Genomic DNA, 14,690 nt, shown 5'->3' on the forward strand with positions numbered 1-14,690 from the left:
GAAACACTGATCTGCATTTTCTGACATTTAATAAACTGTACAACTGACTCAATTGAGAAACTAATGTACAGATTAATGGACAGTGAAGATAATGGTTAGTTTCAGCCCTGGACCGTTGCAGAATGGATCCATGAATGATTTGCGTGGTGATAATTCAACATCTGATACTGTAGCATGATTTTTTTTGACTAACTGCCTGTGGGTTCTCACTAAAGATACTTGAACAAAAGACCATTTTGCATGATGTTTATCAGTATTGTGTGTACACGAGAGCTTAACAGCCAGTGGCTTTTCCCTGTTTATTTCACACAAATGTGTGCAATTACACATATTAGTAATGCAAATGTTTAACAAAGTGCCTTCTTTCTGTTCTTCTCCCTCGTGTTTATCGTATGATTCATCTGGCCTCTGCTCTGCGGTGCTCCTGTCCCTCCTCTTCGACAACTGCAATTGGCTTTTGTAAGGTAAGGAGCCAGCTTGTCTGCTTCTCACACAGACACTACATCCAATGCACATAAACCCCAGGCTGATGGGTGCAAACACACACGCCCGCATGTGCAAGCAAGTGCACCAAACTTGCGCGACCTCTTATCGCAACATCAGGCTGACCCCGTAGTTAGCAGCTCTGAAAATGTAAAGAACGGTGCTTGTGTTAGCAGTGGTGCCAGTCTGGCACAGCTCATGTCTGAGCACGGGCAGAAGAGTAAAGCGACAGGAGGAGTTGACGTAGGACGAGGTTTGTGTGTGCCCTCATTAAGTGCTCTCACCGTAGGATCTCATTCACCTCCGTCCATTCTGTCCAATCAGAGTAGTCTTTCACTTGGAACGCTGGCGTCTTTAAACATGACTTCAACATCTCCCGGCTCAGCCCCCACCCTCCTCTCAGTTTCACTCAGTAGTCTGTCACTAAACAACCCCAAGATGACAACTGTAACCTCCTCTCTGGCTGCTCCTCCTGGGTTCGGGAGTCTCAGTTCTGTCGTCTTGAGCAATCAGCGCCCAGTGGGAGTTGCGACTGGAGGCAAAGCCACAATTGCCGATCCTAAGGGAAGTCCATCACTGGCTGATTTAATCCAGGAACATTCAAACCGCAGCCCAACCCTCAGTAACTCCTTTCCTACTCCCCAAAGCAGCATAACTTCTGTGACGTGTCAGGGGATGGCGGGACCAGCACAAACATTCTTGCTGTCTGCTCTCGTTTCACAGCACCAAAACAGGAATATGCACATTCAGTCTCAATCACAGAGCACTGGACAACCAGCAAACACACTCAAGTTTCCTCAACCAACCAACAGTGCTTCTGCATGCCTAGGTGGGACTGTGTCACTGTCTCAGCTAGCCCTGCAGCATCAAACCAACAGCTCCTTCACTTCCCCTCAACCCGTGAGTGCAAAATCTCCAGCAAGTGCACTGAAGCAACCACCTGGCATCTCTGAGCTGCTCTCTTTGTCACATTTGGCATCTGAACACAAAGACAAAACCTCAACCACCTCAAATGGGTCACAGTACTCCCTCACCTCGCTCCTTTCACCAGCAAAACCAGAAAGGGCTGGTGTGTTAGCACAGGGTGCTACAGAGGGTGGTACCAAGTGTATGCTCAACCACAAACCATACCACCAAAACATCAGGCCATCCAAGCAGAAGCAGACTATTGATTTGAGCGCACTCATGGCCCAGTCGGATGGAGCAGCCCCTCGTCACTTTGACAACGACCTTCCCTCACCGTCCTCTCCAACTTCTGTTTCCATGGGGCTGGATTCTTCGGTGTTTGCACAGCCGTCAGTTTTTGCAGTTACTTTGTCAGTTCCGAGCCGCAAACATCAGAAACGGGTGAGAAAATGTTTAAAGAGAACAGTAAGGGATAAGAGGACAGGAAATGGTTACCAGGACTTCCTGTGGAAATCGCAGGACAAATCTGAAGCGCAGCATACCCCGCTCTCACCAATTGCACCGTTCCGCTTCGACACGCCCTCACCTGATGACATCGTCCGTGCTAATCAGCGAAAAGCTTTCACCAGGTAGACAAGAGGAAACAAATCTTACTTAAAGGAACACTTCACTGCCCAAATGATAAGCTTTGTACCAGTTATTTACCCTGTGTTGCGCTGAATTTGTGAAGAAAACTTTGGCATCGGGGTTCGCATTCTACAACAGCAAAACTATATCAAAACATCTGTTTAAAAACCCTCACACAGCTTGTAAAGTATAATCTACAACTTATTTTCCAGGGGTTTGCTCAGTACTATGCAAACAGACAGCCCTTTCTGACACGGAACTGAACAGAAAGTGAAACTTAATCTAAACTCTCTTCAAAGCCGGACTCCATTGACAAAAATGGTAATTTAAAAGTAAAATTACTGTTTTTGTCAATGGAGTCTGGCGTGAAGATAGCATACATTAAGTTTCACTTTTACTTCAGTTCCCTGTAAGAAAGGGCTGTCTGTTTGGGAAGTACTGAGCATACGACTGGATGAATGAAACTTGGATTGTACGGCACAAGTTGTGTGTGAGTTTGCAAACAGATCGTGATATAGTTTTGTTGCTGCTAAACGCGGACCACTATGACTTCAATTCATTGAGAAATTTTCTACGCTTTTGGAGACTTTGTTCCTTAGAGGCATGCAGGAAATTAAACAAAACACAGGCTGAGTAACTGATATTCAAATGGTCATTTGGGGGGTTGAAGTATTCCCTTATCTCAGCAGCGCTCAGGTTGGTGCTAAACTGGCTCACTTTGGATGGGAACCTCAGATCTTTTGGGTGGCCTTTGCTCCACCAACTGAACTGAACTCAAAGAGATGAAGCCCTCAGGGTCAACAGTCTTTTTAATTATGCCCCACAATCAATCATGGAGAGCAAATAAACTTTTGGGACCAACAGTACAAGAGAATGACACACTGATAACTGCTTAAACAAACTGCTAGAAACAGTATTACCACATTATGCACTTCTTTTTTTAATAAAGGCACGCAAACAAGTCTCATTTTGCTACTACACACAGAACAGTGTTTCACTCAAACAGTATAAACTGCTCAGTCTCTCTGGCAGCTTGGAAATAATCGCAGCTAAGTTTCAAAGGACTGTATGTATTTTAAGAACTTGTAGAACTTTTCTCATTTACTGTGCTCAATATTTTTTCTACATTTTAAATTTGAGTCTTATTTTCTACACTTTGATGGCCATTTGGCTTTTTAATTGACGTTCTTTTTGTATGAGACTGAAGTAGTGTAATCTTAGCCAGGGAAAACTCAAAGCATAACTCTTTCTGCACGGCCTCTTTTTTTTTTGTGAGTTTTTGATCTGCATGAACCTTCAAAAGAGAAAAAAAAGGTTGATTTTGTTTGCAGGTGTGCTGCAGCTATTGGAATATGGATCAGTTAACCATTGTTCTGGTTTACTGCTGCCTGTGTTTGAGATCACGGGGTAGACATTTTGGTTTAGAGGACACCTGGAGATTTTCCCATGAGGGAGCGAGAACAAACACATGCACGTGCACGCAGACAAATGAACACTTTTAATGTTTGATATTGTAGGAATGAGTTTACTATGAATGCAAGCGCTGTGAATAAAGAGAGCACTGGATGAGTCAAAATGAATGCCTCCAGACCTGAGGTAAAAGAGGTTTTTCTTGTTCTTACAAGCTTTTAATATTACGATGTACAAATGAGTTTGATTCACGTAGGGTGTGTCATAACACTCTGCCAGAGGTTAATTTGTCAATTTTGAAATAAAGATGACTGAATGTACACACTCAGAATGCACCTGTGTCTGGGCGTGTCTCTCTGGTTGTGTTTGGGTGTGTTATTGTGTGTCTGAGAGCAAAAATGTGTCTTTCTAGGGTGGTTGTTTTGAGCTGAGTATACACAGCCATTGAAAACCCTGTTGTATTCCCTATCTGGATCTAAAATATGAGTAGAGTGTGTATGTTTTCACAGTAGTAACTCTGTATTCAAGGATGAAATATTGGCATCAATTAAATACTATTAAGGAGTTGCGTAAAATAAAATGTTTTAGAAAGAAAATATGCAGTGTATGTATTTCTTTAGCCTATCTAAGACTTTCTTAAAGGGACAGTTTACCTCAAACTCAAAATGACATTTTTTATCTCTTACCTGTAGTGCTAAATGTCAGTCTAGATTGTTTTGGTGTGAGTTGATAAGTGTTAGAGACATGGCCGTAGAGATGTCTACCTTCTCTCCAGTGTAATGGAACTAGATGGCACTCAGCTTGTGGTGCTCAAAGTGCCAAAAAATACATTTGAACAATTCAACAGCAATGTCTCTTTACAGAAATCATGACCTGGTTATTCAAGATAATCCACAGACCTTGTTGTGAGCAGTTTCATGGAGGAATTGTTTTCTTTCTACTAGACTACACCTGCCAACCGTATCACCACGCAAAAGGAAGCATGGATCTACTGTTGGCTCACCTAGCACCGCTGAGCGTAGGGTTTCCCACACATTGATTTATTTGTGGTGGCCAGCCATGATTAAAACATCTCCTGTCACAATTAGACTTTCTATTTTTGAAGCTGGACTTTTTAGTAGGAATGCTGTTGAAACGTGTATACCGGTTGGTTATTTAAAGCACCATACTGTCACTCCTGGCACAGATGGAGCAGCAGAAGTGTCAGGCACATTGAAAGTGAAACTTAACTGGGTCTATCACGTCTCTGCAGCAGCTGCTCCTCGTCGTCAATCGGATCTGATCAGCTACCAGTTATCCACCTCACGACTCTTGAAGTGCTATTGAACTCATGTTGAGCTCTGCCTGCACTGCATTCACAGACCCGCAAAAACATCTGCATTTAGAGAGTGACACAAAATGATCCAAAGGGACACGCGCATTTACAAGAAAAAAAATAAATATTTTTTTTGGTATTGTAAGGCAGTTCATAATAGTTACGTTTGTGCCCCCTCTCTTCCCTTACAAATGCTTCCTTGTTGCTAGATGTAATGATTTGATTGGTTCGCTGACGTGATAAGATTCCGTATGTGGACTGCAAGTCTTCGAAAGTGTTACTTCGTAAAGGTTGAACGGTGCTAGCAGCTCACTGCATGGACCACGCTTGCTGTTCTGTGCCCGAGCTGGAGACCGCAACCCAGCGGAGTTGCCTTCACTGGCAGAAATGGAAGATCCCTTGTTTTATTCAGTGATTTCTACTCATGCACATCCAGACGGGTTAGCCTAGCTTATTTTGGAAGATGAAAGCACGACAGTATGGTATGTCATAATTCCATACTACCTACCCCCAAATAGACTCTAGCTAACGTTACAGCTTACCCAAAGATGACGCCACTAATGTTAACATCTTGCGCTGTCACAAGCATGGGCTTCAGATCCGTGAGTAGATGGATTCCATTATATTGGTGAGATGGTAGACATCTCTATGGCCGATATCTCCAACATTTGGCAACTCACATCAAAACAATCTAGACTGATAAATACCACTACAGGAAAGAGGTAAAATATGTAGTTTAGATTTTTAGTTGAACTGTCCCTTTAAGGCATCTCGGTTTTTTTAGTGTGAGTCACTGGTATTGGTTTGAATGGGGAACCTTGGCCTTAAAAAAGAAATGCACGTTTAAGACTTCAGATTGACTGGTTCAAGGGTTGGTAGATAACAACATTCATTAGCACCAACAAGTGTAAGGAGACCTGTTGTATATGCGGTAACCTTTAAAATACCTAATCTTGTTACTGTTGTCAGGACACTGGACTGTATTGCAGTTATGAGACAGGAGGAGATGATAAGGGCTGATGTCAAACTTTCCTTACTGTGTAGTCATTTTCTTGCAGTGCCTCATTGTTGTCTTGAATGTGAGACTGCTGTTTGAAGGGAGGGTTTGGGCTAGATGTGTGTAAACTTTATACAGGTGCAGAGAGCTGAGTGAAGTGGACCCTCAGGGTGTCAAACATAGACTGGTGAGCCTGAGGGTAATGATAGATAATAAAAGGGTAGATAGTGGTAATAATGACAAGTCAAACATTAGAAGTCAAACAGGTTTCTCAGTTTAGGCGAGGTCCTAGGAGTAATGCAATGTTTGGAAATAATTAGGTGTATTAGAGATGTTGTGGTGTGTTTGGTTTTGTGAGTGAAGATATGTATCTACAGTGTTTCGTTCAGATGTGAAAGTCTAGAAATGAATCAGGCTTATTAGCAAGTGGGTTTGTCCAGCAACTGTTATGTCCTTTTTTTTTTTCTTTTTTTTTTTTTCTTAAGGCGAGCTGGTGTGTGTGGGTTTGAGCAGGAAGCTGCACTCTGGGAGAAAATGTCAGCCCGGGCGCACAGCGACTCGGCGCAGCAGCCGATCATCTTTTACTCTGTGTGTCTCTCACACACCACCTACGTAGGAAAAATCTGATCATGTCTCTCAGCTTTCACAGCTTTGTCAAAGGCTTCAGATCAAATCATTTTGTGTTTTTTACAGGTTCTGCAGTTCTGCAAAGCGTACATGTTGCACAAACACAGTGTTGTTGTGATGTGGTGCCAATGCTGGAAAATACCATATTACCAACAACAAGTGGTCAAAAGAAAGCGGGTGCATTTGGATTGACATGCTGTCAGTACTATGGCTTTGTTGTGGTGTGGTGTGTTTACAGGAAGTAGGATTCTGTGTTTAAGTGGAAAAAGCTGCATTCTTATTACAAGAAATTGGAGAGTTGACCTCATAAAGTAGTTGTGCGAATGTTTGCAAGGTCTGTGGGGTGGCTTCAGATATTATTCTGGGTCATTTATCACCGACATGTTGTGGTTTTGCAGACCGAAGAAAAACAAACCTTGCTATGACAGCGATGTTGGTGCAAGTGTATCAGTGGAAGTGCAGAAATATTGTATTTAGAGGTGGATCCAGTCATGAGTCACAACTGTGGATGTTCTTGGGTCAGCTTGGTAGCAATCTCAAATTTACCTTTTCACATTTTTGCAGTTAGCGCAGATAAGCGCCTGCAACAAGTTATCAAGAAATCCCCCTGGTTTTTATTCCGATTCAAATATGGTGGTCGAATTGGACTCTTCAGTGCTTCGTCTGAAATCTCTTCCTCAGTACAGGTCTTCTCTGATTGCTGAGGCACTATCTTTGAAACCAAAGCCTATTTTTGCAGATCTAACCACAAAACCTTACACCAAACCAGCAATACTTTACACACCTCTTGTGAAGGCAAATAATTCTTGCAGAAGTCTTCAAAGTCTTGGAAAAAAATTGTGTTTTTCCGTCAATACAGAACACACAAACCATCATTTGAATAAACACACGAACCACTAACAAAGCACTGATAGTGTGAGTAGAAGGTACTTCTGGCTTTTGCTTTTTTTGTGTGCAGGGTATAAACTTAGCAGGCTGCAGTAAAGTTGTCATATTTGTTGTAAACACACCAACACACAGGTATCCAAATGTGTAAAGTACAGATGTATATTTAGAACATAGGACACCATAAATACATATAAGGGGATTTTTTTTTTCTCATAATGTTCTCACGCAGCTCACACAAAAGCACCATAGAGGAAAACAACAACATATGTGTTAGAAGAAAAAAAATACGCTTAATCGCCCCTTCATTGTGGTTCTGGCCATAAGACTTCATCCACATCAGATGTTTTGAGCTTGGCAGCATGTAAATCAGCATCAAAAGACAATTGGCAAAATAGTGTAGCAGATAACTCCACAGACCTTGTTGTGAGCAGCTTCATGTAGGGACTACTTTCTTACTACACCCGCCAACTGTATCCACGCCATGGATGCATAAGAGAACTCGGTACAGTGTTGGAGGCAGCGCTTCATTTGTTCTTGTAAGAGTTGCTCGGTGGTGCATGAAGCCAAAAAAGTTTGACTTTGTGGGTGTAAAATTAGCCAGACCATCTGCATCATTGGGCCTTTAGAGCAAGTGCACTCAAGACGTACTGCGGCCAAGCTGGCTGCGTATTGTTTAGCCCTTTACTAGCTTGAATAGTGATGAAATGATTTAATTGTGTGGCTCTTTTAGACTTCTATCGCACCAAATGGATCAAGTGAGTTATTTCGTGGGGGTTGTGAAGCCCCCAAAACTGTTACCTCTTATTTACAGGTGTCTCTTTCCTGATTTAACTCAATGGGAAAAGTCTTACTGGGCCCCATGGCAACATGTGACAGACTTGGAGGTATTATATACATCATTTTGCCACCTTTTTAAATTGACTTTAAAGTCGGGTGCGCTTCGAGAAGGCCTGATCATCAGGAGGCGAGAAGGAAGCATGTGTAACTGTAGCTACTGTACACATCATATTTTGGGTTATTTTTGTTACTCAAGTCACAAAACCTTTTCCACATTGTTGTTTTGGATTTACAGAAGTAATTTTTATTATTACATATGGTAATTACTCCTTTATCATTAATAGAACTTCAACTTTTATTCATATATTTTCATGTGTACCTGTAAGTTGCCATTTTGTGTTCCCTTATCCTTAAGTAAGAGTGGCTGTAGTTCGTACCTGACATTGCTTTGCTGGGGACAGGTGTTAGTGTAAGAGACTCAGAGGGAAGCTGGATGTTGCGCTGTCTTGCCGCATGTTGGTGTAAATTAAAGAAGATAAAACAAGAGCAATTGTAGCCTGTAGGACTGGAGAGCGCTACCGAACAAGAAAGTAAGGTTACACATGCATCTATCCATGGACGACAGGCTCGTGCTCGTGACAGTGCGAGATGTAAAAACTAATGGGGTCCTCTTTGGCTTAGCTGTAATGTCAGCCAGCTCAGTGGTGCTAGGTGAGCTAGCAGTAGATGCACACTTCCCTTGGCATGGTGATGTGACTGGCGGGGGCAATTCAGTAGATAGAAAATAGTTCCTACATGAAACTGCTCACAACAAGGTCTGTGGATTATCTTGAGCAACAAGGTCATGATTTCTGGAAAGAGACATTGCTGTTGAGTTTTTTAAATGGATTTTTTGGCGCTTTGAGCACCACAAGCTGAGTGCCATTTAATTCCATTATGTTAGAGAGAAGGTAGACATCTCTACGGCTGATATCTCCAACACTTGACAACTTGCACCACAACAATCTAGACTGATAAATAGTGCAAAAGGTAAAATGTGTCTGTTGGATCTTTTGGTGAACTGTCCCTTTAAGCAGACGACCTTTGAATAAAGTGGATGTACAGCAGACTTAAAATTGATGACCTTTTTTTTAATTGAATTATTTTGGTAAACAAAACAACCCCGACCTTGATGTTTTCGTGCCTTAGGTCAGAGACGCACTTTAAAGCCTACTGTAGCTGTATTTTGAAATCTGTAAACAGTAGGTGAGAGTTCTCAGGTGGCTGCTATGACTCAAGGTTGACAGTCTGACGAGTGGGTGGGTGTAGAGGATGAGGAGATATCTTTATAGATGTCATTCTATGAAGTGTTAGGTGGTATCCTCATTGTGTATGTATGTGTGTGTGTGTGTGTATGTGTGTGTGTGTGTGTGTGTGTGTGTGAGAGAGTGACTCATCCTGAAAGGGGTCAGATAGATCCTACTCAAAGCGTTTTCCTCAGCCAGCAGTCTCATTTCCTTCAGAGTCATTTTCATTCATATCTTCAGCAATTTTTTCTCTTGAACTCGAATGAAATTTAACCCTTAATTTGGTTCATTGGTATATCCATTAATCTAAATTGATGCTATGTACAAGGGAGTGCCACAATGAATGTTTTATACCCAAACATATACCATGCAAGGTGGCTTCCCCTTATCCTCACTGGTGGAAATCACCTTATGTAAGACTTGAAGATCAAACTTTGCTGAAGATTCCTCAGCCAGAGTCAGACAAAGCTAATCTGTGTTAGCTCTTTTTTATGCAATCATATCGGGCCAGGTAAGTGCTTGAGTCAGTTAAAATGTTTTTCCCCTTATTTTCCCCTAACTTCCCCCCCACAGAAGGCCTGTGAAGATTTGAGTCAAGCTGAACATTATTCTTGTCTTTTGTAGCCTTTAGCGGCCTCAAGTGGTCGGGGCTCTCATCATCAAAATTTCTTTACAGAATTCAAATTTTTATTGTGATGACAATCAAAGTCATTTGTTTATTAAATATTTTAGGGGAAAGTGTTATGGCTTTAAAAGGTTTCGTATCTAAGTAGATTTCTCTCTATCTGTCCTTATCTCTCTGTTGTCTAACCACCTTGCCCCTGCGAGGCAATCAGTCACCCCACCACCTTCTCTTTCAACCAGAGCCCTTGTTATTTCACTTTTGCCTTTCATACATGTGTGTGTTTTTGGACTCGGGGGGAGGGTTGATATTTGCATATCCTGGGCGGACTCCTCTTGTTCCTGTGCTCAGTTGGGCCCTCAGGCCAAGGTGTACAGATGACTCACTCACTCTTTAGTCACTGCAAGGGTCCCCTATACCAGATAAATCCTGGATGGGAGGACACCAACTGTTTACCTGCCAGTCCAAACGGTGTAAAGAGATCCTGCTCGGAGCCTCAGAAGCTGATTGCGCTGTATAGTCGTTCTCAGGCCGCCCTCCTTAATGCTGCCCCCAGGCCAGCCCCAAAAAAAGTATCTGCCAAGTCAGTTGTTTGCAAAGGTATTAAACTGTTTTGACAGAGGAAGATGTCGGGTACTTAGAAAGGGGGTTATATATCACTTAAGACCTTGGGGTAGTTGTTTAGGGTGCGCCTGTCGTTTTCGCGCTAAGTTGAAATATAGCGGTGAAGATCTAAAGTAAACAACCTTGAGGTACTTAATTATCATGGGTTTGTGTGTAGGCACTTTGTTTATCAGTGGTAGAACGTGATCAAGTACTTCTACTCGAGCAAATTTGAGGTGCTTGTGCTTTAGAAGTATTTCTAGTTTATGCAACTTTATACTTCCACTTCACTGCATCCCAGAGTACTTTTTATTGCGCTAAGTAAAGTAAAAAGCTTTAGTTACTGTCAGATTACAGTTCTTCTTCATCCCCTCCTGTCCAGTGGAAACCACAAATATCATACGGTGTTTCCCACAGAATTTTTAGAGACTACAGGGGGGTGTCGGAACCCTCTACGGGGGTCCGTGGGCATGCTCCCCTGGGAGAAAATTTACATTATATAAAGGAGTAGGGATTAGCACAATGTGATGAGGGTAGTTCGTATCTTTTAATATAGGCACACCCCCAGATTGGAGGAAGCAAGGAGCACCGTCACAGATGCTAAACAATGTACTGCTGTAGAGGGGTCAGCGATAAAATGTATTTCAGCCACTGAAAAACAACATCAGTTTAACTGTATGGTAGATTTAGATCAGTGGTTCCCAACTGGTCCAGCCATGGGCTCCAGATTTCTCCTTAGTCATTAGTTCAAGGTCCACACAGTTTAATACATTCAGCGTCATTCTTTCATTTGGCCATGCCATCGAGGTATCTATCCGTTTATCACTCACTCTACAGCAGGAAATGCCGGAAATTCACTGCAGTTAAAAATAAACAGTGCTTATTACAATCTTGACACATTTTAGAGTCACCTTTGGACCTTGACCCACTGGTTTGTGGCTTTACCTTGCCATGAAACAATGATTTCTGACCAGGAACTGAAGCCCTTATAGCAAAGCCAGATTCCATTAAGAAAAACAGTGATTTAACATTACTCAACACACAGGAGATGCTGGTCTACTGCTGCTGTGATCAGTCAGTCTGTTTGTGTTATTGTGTGACTTTGGCATTTTAAGGGATTAATTTAGATTCGCCAAAGTCACACAATGACACAAACAAACTGATCAAGGCAGCGCAGACCAGCAGCTCCTGCATTCAGGGAACTAAAATGACGATGATGTTTTTGTAAATGGAGTCTGGTGGCTGGGAGAACTGAAGCCGTTAAAGTAAAGGTAACGCAGTGAAAATATTCTTAATATTCTCAATATAGTGTACTCTTATTGATTTTTTTTAAATTTTTTTTAAGGTGGCTAAAATATGTTTTGTCGCTAACCCCTGACTACAGCAGTACATTGCTCCGCTTTCGTGGTGGTATTCCTGCCTGCTTCTCCAAAGTGGGGGCATACTGACAGACATCTGCTCTATGTAATACACTGAATATAAATTAATACCTCATATAACCCCACTTTAAAAGATCTGAACTATCCCTTTAAACATCTACAGCCGTAAAATGCAACAAACACATTAATGCAGCTGTAATATTGATGCAAAAATATCATATATATAATAGTAAAACACAGACGGGGAACATTTTACTACCCAGTTAGTACCTTGACTTTCCATACTGTAATTACATTTTGCTGATAATACTTAAATACTTTTACTTAAGATTTTGAAAGCAGCTCTATAACTTGTAGTTTCATTTTCACAATGTGCCTTTAGTACTTCAGTAAAAGATCAGAACACTTCTTCTGCCTCTGGTTTTTAATTTGTGGTTTATCTCCAAAGTGTACATAAGGTGAGGTGTAGGTTTAATTACCTGATCCCGGTGATCATATTTCATGTAATGTGATCTAATGAGATCATTTGTTCACAGCTGATGTTCCGTATAAGTGAATTTCAAGCCGTCTGGTGTCCTGTTTGACACAGGTGGTAGAAACCTCCACGTCACCGCAGCAGGGACATTAAAAGCCCCCAGCTGCAGGAAGAACCGAAATTCCCCAGAGAGGACTTTTTCCATCTCATGTTGCTGCTCGCTGCAGGACAGATAACACAGTGATGGTGCTGAGATTATCAGTATTGAGGCTCACAGATAACAACTGACTAGATGCAGAATTTACGTAGAGAAAAGTATGAAATATATCTGGGCATGATTTTACATAATGAAAACTATAAAAATTATACATATCAGTCCACACACATGTATCCATACATTCAAAAAACTTTGATGCTTTTCTGAATAAGTGCATCAATTACAAGTGCAAGTGTAGGAGTACATTCACCCACCATCGTTTTTTTATGCTAAGCTTGCGGTTTTAATAAGTTATGTGTGAGAATATCTTTGCAGTTTGTCCTTTTTTTCCCAAACTTTTAAATAGATAAGGATCAGTATGTGGTAACAAGCAGCACATAATTGTCTTTTCTTTATACAGAAAAAAAGACTGTGCAGGTTGCAGTGAGCTGCCTCACTTGTGTATCAGTGTTTCAGAACGACAGGGACTTTTTCTCCAATGTATGAGCCAGTCATTCAGAGAATGCTTGGTGAGAGAAAGTCCATTAATAATTCTGTTGAATCACACCTCCTTTTTACCCTCATTTTCCCCCAGGGTATTTTTTTATGATGAATAAACTGCATGAAGCCTAAATGAGCACACAGAGGATTAAAGTGATTTATAATATACATGCGAAACCAAAGCTGTAAGATAAAGACATTTATTTTTAGTAAACTTGAGTCTTTTAAGACAAAGATAAAAAGAGGATAGAGCAGAGCAGTGTGTTTTTCAGTCTTGATAAAGGGTTTAAGACTGAAGCTTTTTGATGATAATCAAAAATATAAAGGGAAAGCAACATCTTATGACCAACATCACTTTTTCAAGTTGTACCAAATTAACCATTTTTGGGTATCTGTGCGTTGTGGGTATCTCTTACGTGCACTTTTGTTTGAATCCGTTATGTGTGATAACACAAACACTCACCTCCAGCCCTGCACTTCGCTGAAGCGACACCTTTTCACAAGATTCATTCTGCGAAATGCTCCGTCACACTGCTCTATTTACGTGGAGACGGGAGGCAACGGCCACTTCTGAAATTAACCCTCTCTGAACCAGGATGTCACTGCCACACACATGCACACACAGACGCACAAAGGGTGCAGCAGGTTTGGCTGTGCAGCCCAGTCTAAATGAATCAGTAGGAGGTTGATATGACTGGGACCGGTGGCCATTTGGGACTGGGATGACAAAGCAATGACCTCAGCATGTCTCACTGCTGCAGAAAATATGAACTAGCAGTCAGATAGATGGAGGCTCAGAGTGCAAGTGGTTGCCTCACATGCTCAAACTATAGAATAGAAATGATCTGTGCCTGTAAGGCACACAGCAATTACAAGGAAAACAGTCATTAAAAGTACATTATTGCACAATCCTCTGGATGTCTTAACACCACAATGGTGTACAGTGCTGAATGAGCTCTCTTGGTGGTACAGTGTTACCATGTATTTTACTGCAGGTTTTAAAAAATGTGTTGGAAAAAACACATCAGACTTAAATTAATCTGATGATGCATAATCACTGTTAATCAGTGACTCTGTTGTCAGAGCAAGGTTATCGTAGTTAACTAAAACTAAAAAAACAAAACTGGGTGTAAAACATTTGAGTTAACTGATTTTAGAAGGGAAAAAAACAATAAAAAATCGGAAACTAAACTTAAATATACAGGGAATATCTTTACTTTTAGCAAGGCTCAACAATAAGGGTCGCCTGATTTCCCAGGGCGAATAAAATGCCACGTTGGGCTTGTAAATCTAGTAACCCGCCCAGCTGGCACAAAACAATTTAACACATTTTTTTCTGGAGCTGATGGTGAAAGTAGATAAGGAGTGAGCCATTACACTTTCTTGTCATCACTGTTTTGAGTTGCACATGCACAGCACTGGTAGGGCATTTGTGAGAAAATGGTGGCAGGTAAAGACAAAATTTATAAGCTGAAGTGCAATTGAGTGTTTTAATGCCCCTGGAACATGAGTTTAGTGGGGTGGCGTTAAAAGATGTAGGCGAAACTGCAAGTATGTGTTGTGCAGTTGCCTCAAGTTTGAGAGCAAGGTGGATTTAA

General features: G+C 41.5%; 1 protein-coding gene across 2 annotated transcripts in view; it reads left to right on the top strand.

Annotated features, from left to right (window-relative positions):
• hbs1l (HBS1-like translational GTPase) overlaps positions 1-14,690 on the top strand; it is a 37,908-nt gene that overhangs the window by 4,462 nt on the left and 18,756 nt on the right. Inside the window, exon 5 of one of the 2 annotated variants that reach the window (XM_049589628.1) lies at positions 470-3,757. The exons of the other annotated variant lie outside the window; for it this stretch is intronic. Within the exon in view, the coding sequence (XP_049445585.1) occupies positions 470-2,022 (1,553 nt within the window). The 3' untranslated portion in view covers positions 2,023-3,757. Of the gene's footprint in view, positions 1-469; positions 3,758-14,690 lie in introns of those variants that run through there. 2 annotated transcript variants of the gene reach the window in all.

Source organism: Epinephelus fuscoguttatus, linkage group LG11, assembly GCF_011397635.1.
Source record: "Epinephelus fuscoguttatus linkage group LG11, E.fuscoguttatus.final_Chr_v1".
NCBI lineage: Eukaryota > Metazoa > Chordata > Actinopteri > Perciformes > Serranidae > Epinephelus > Epinephelus fuscoguttatus.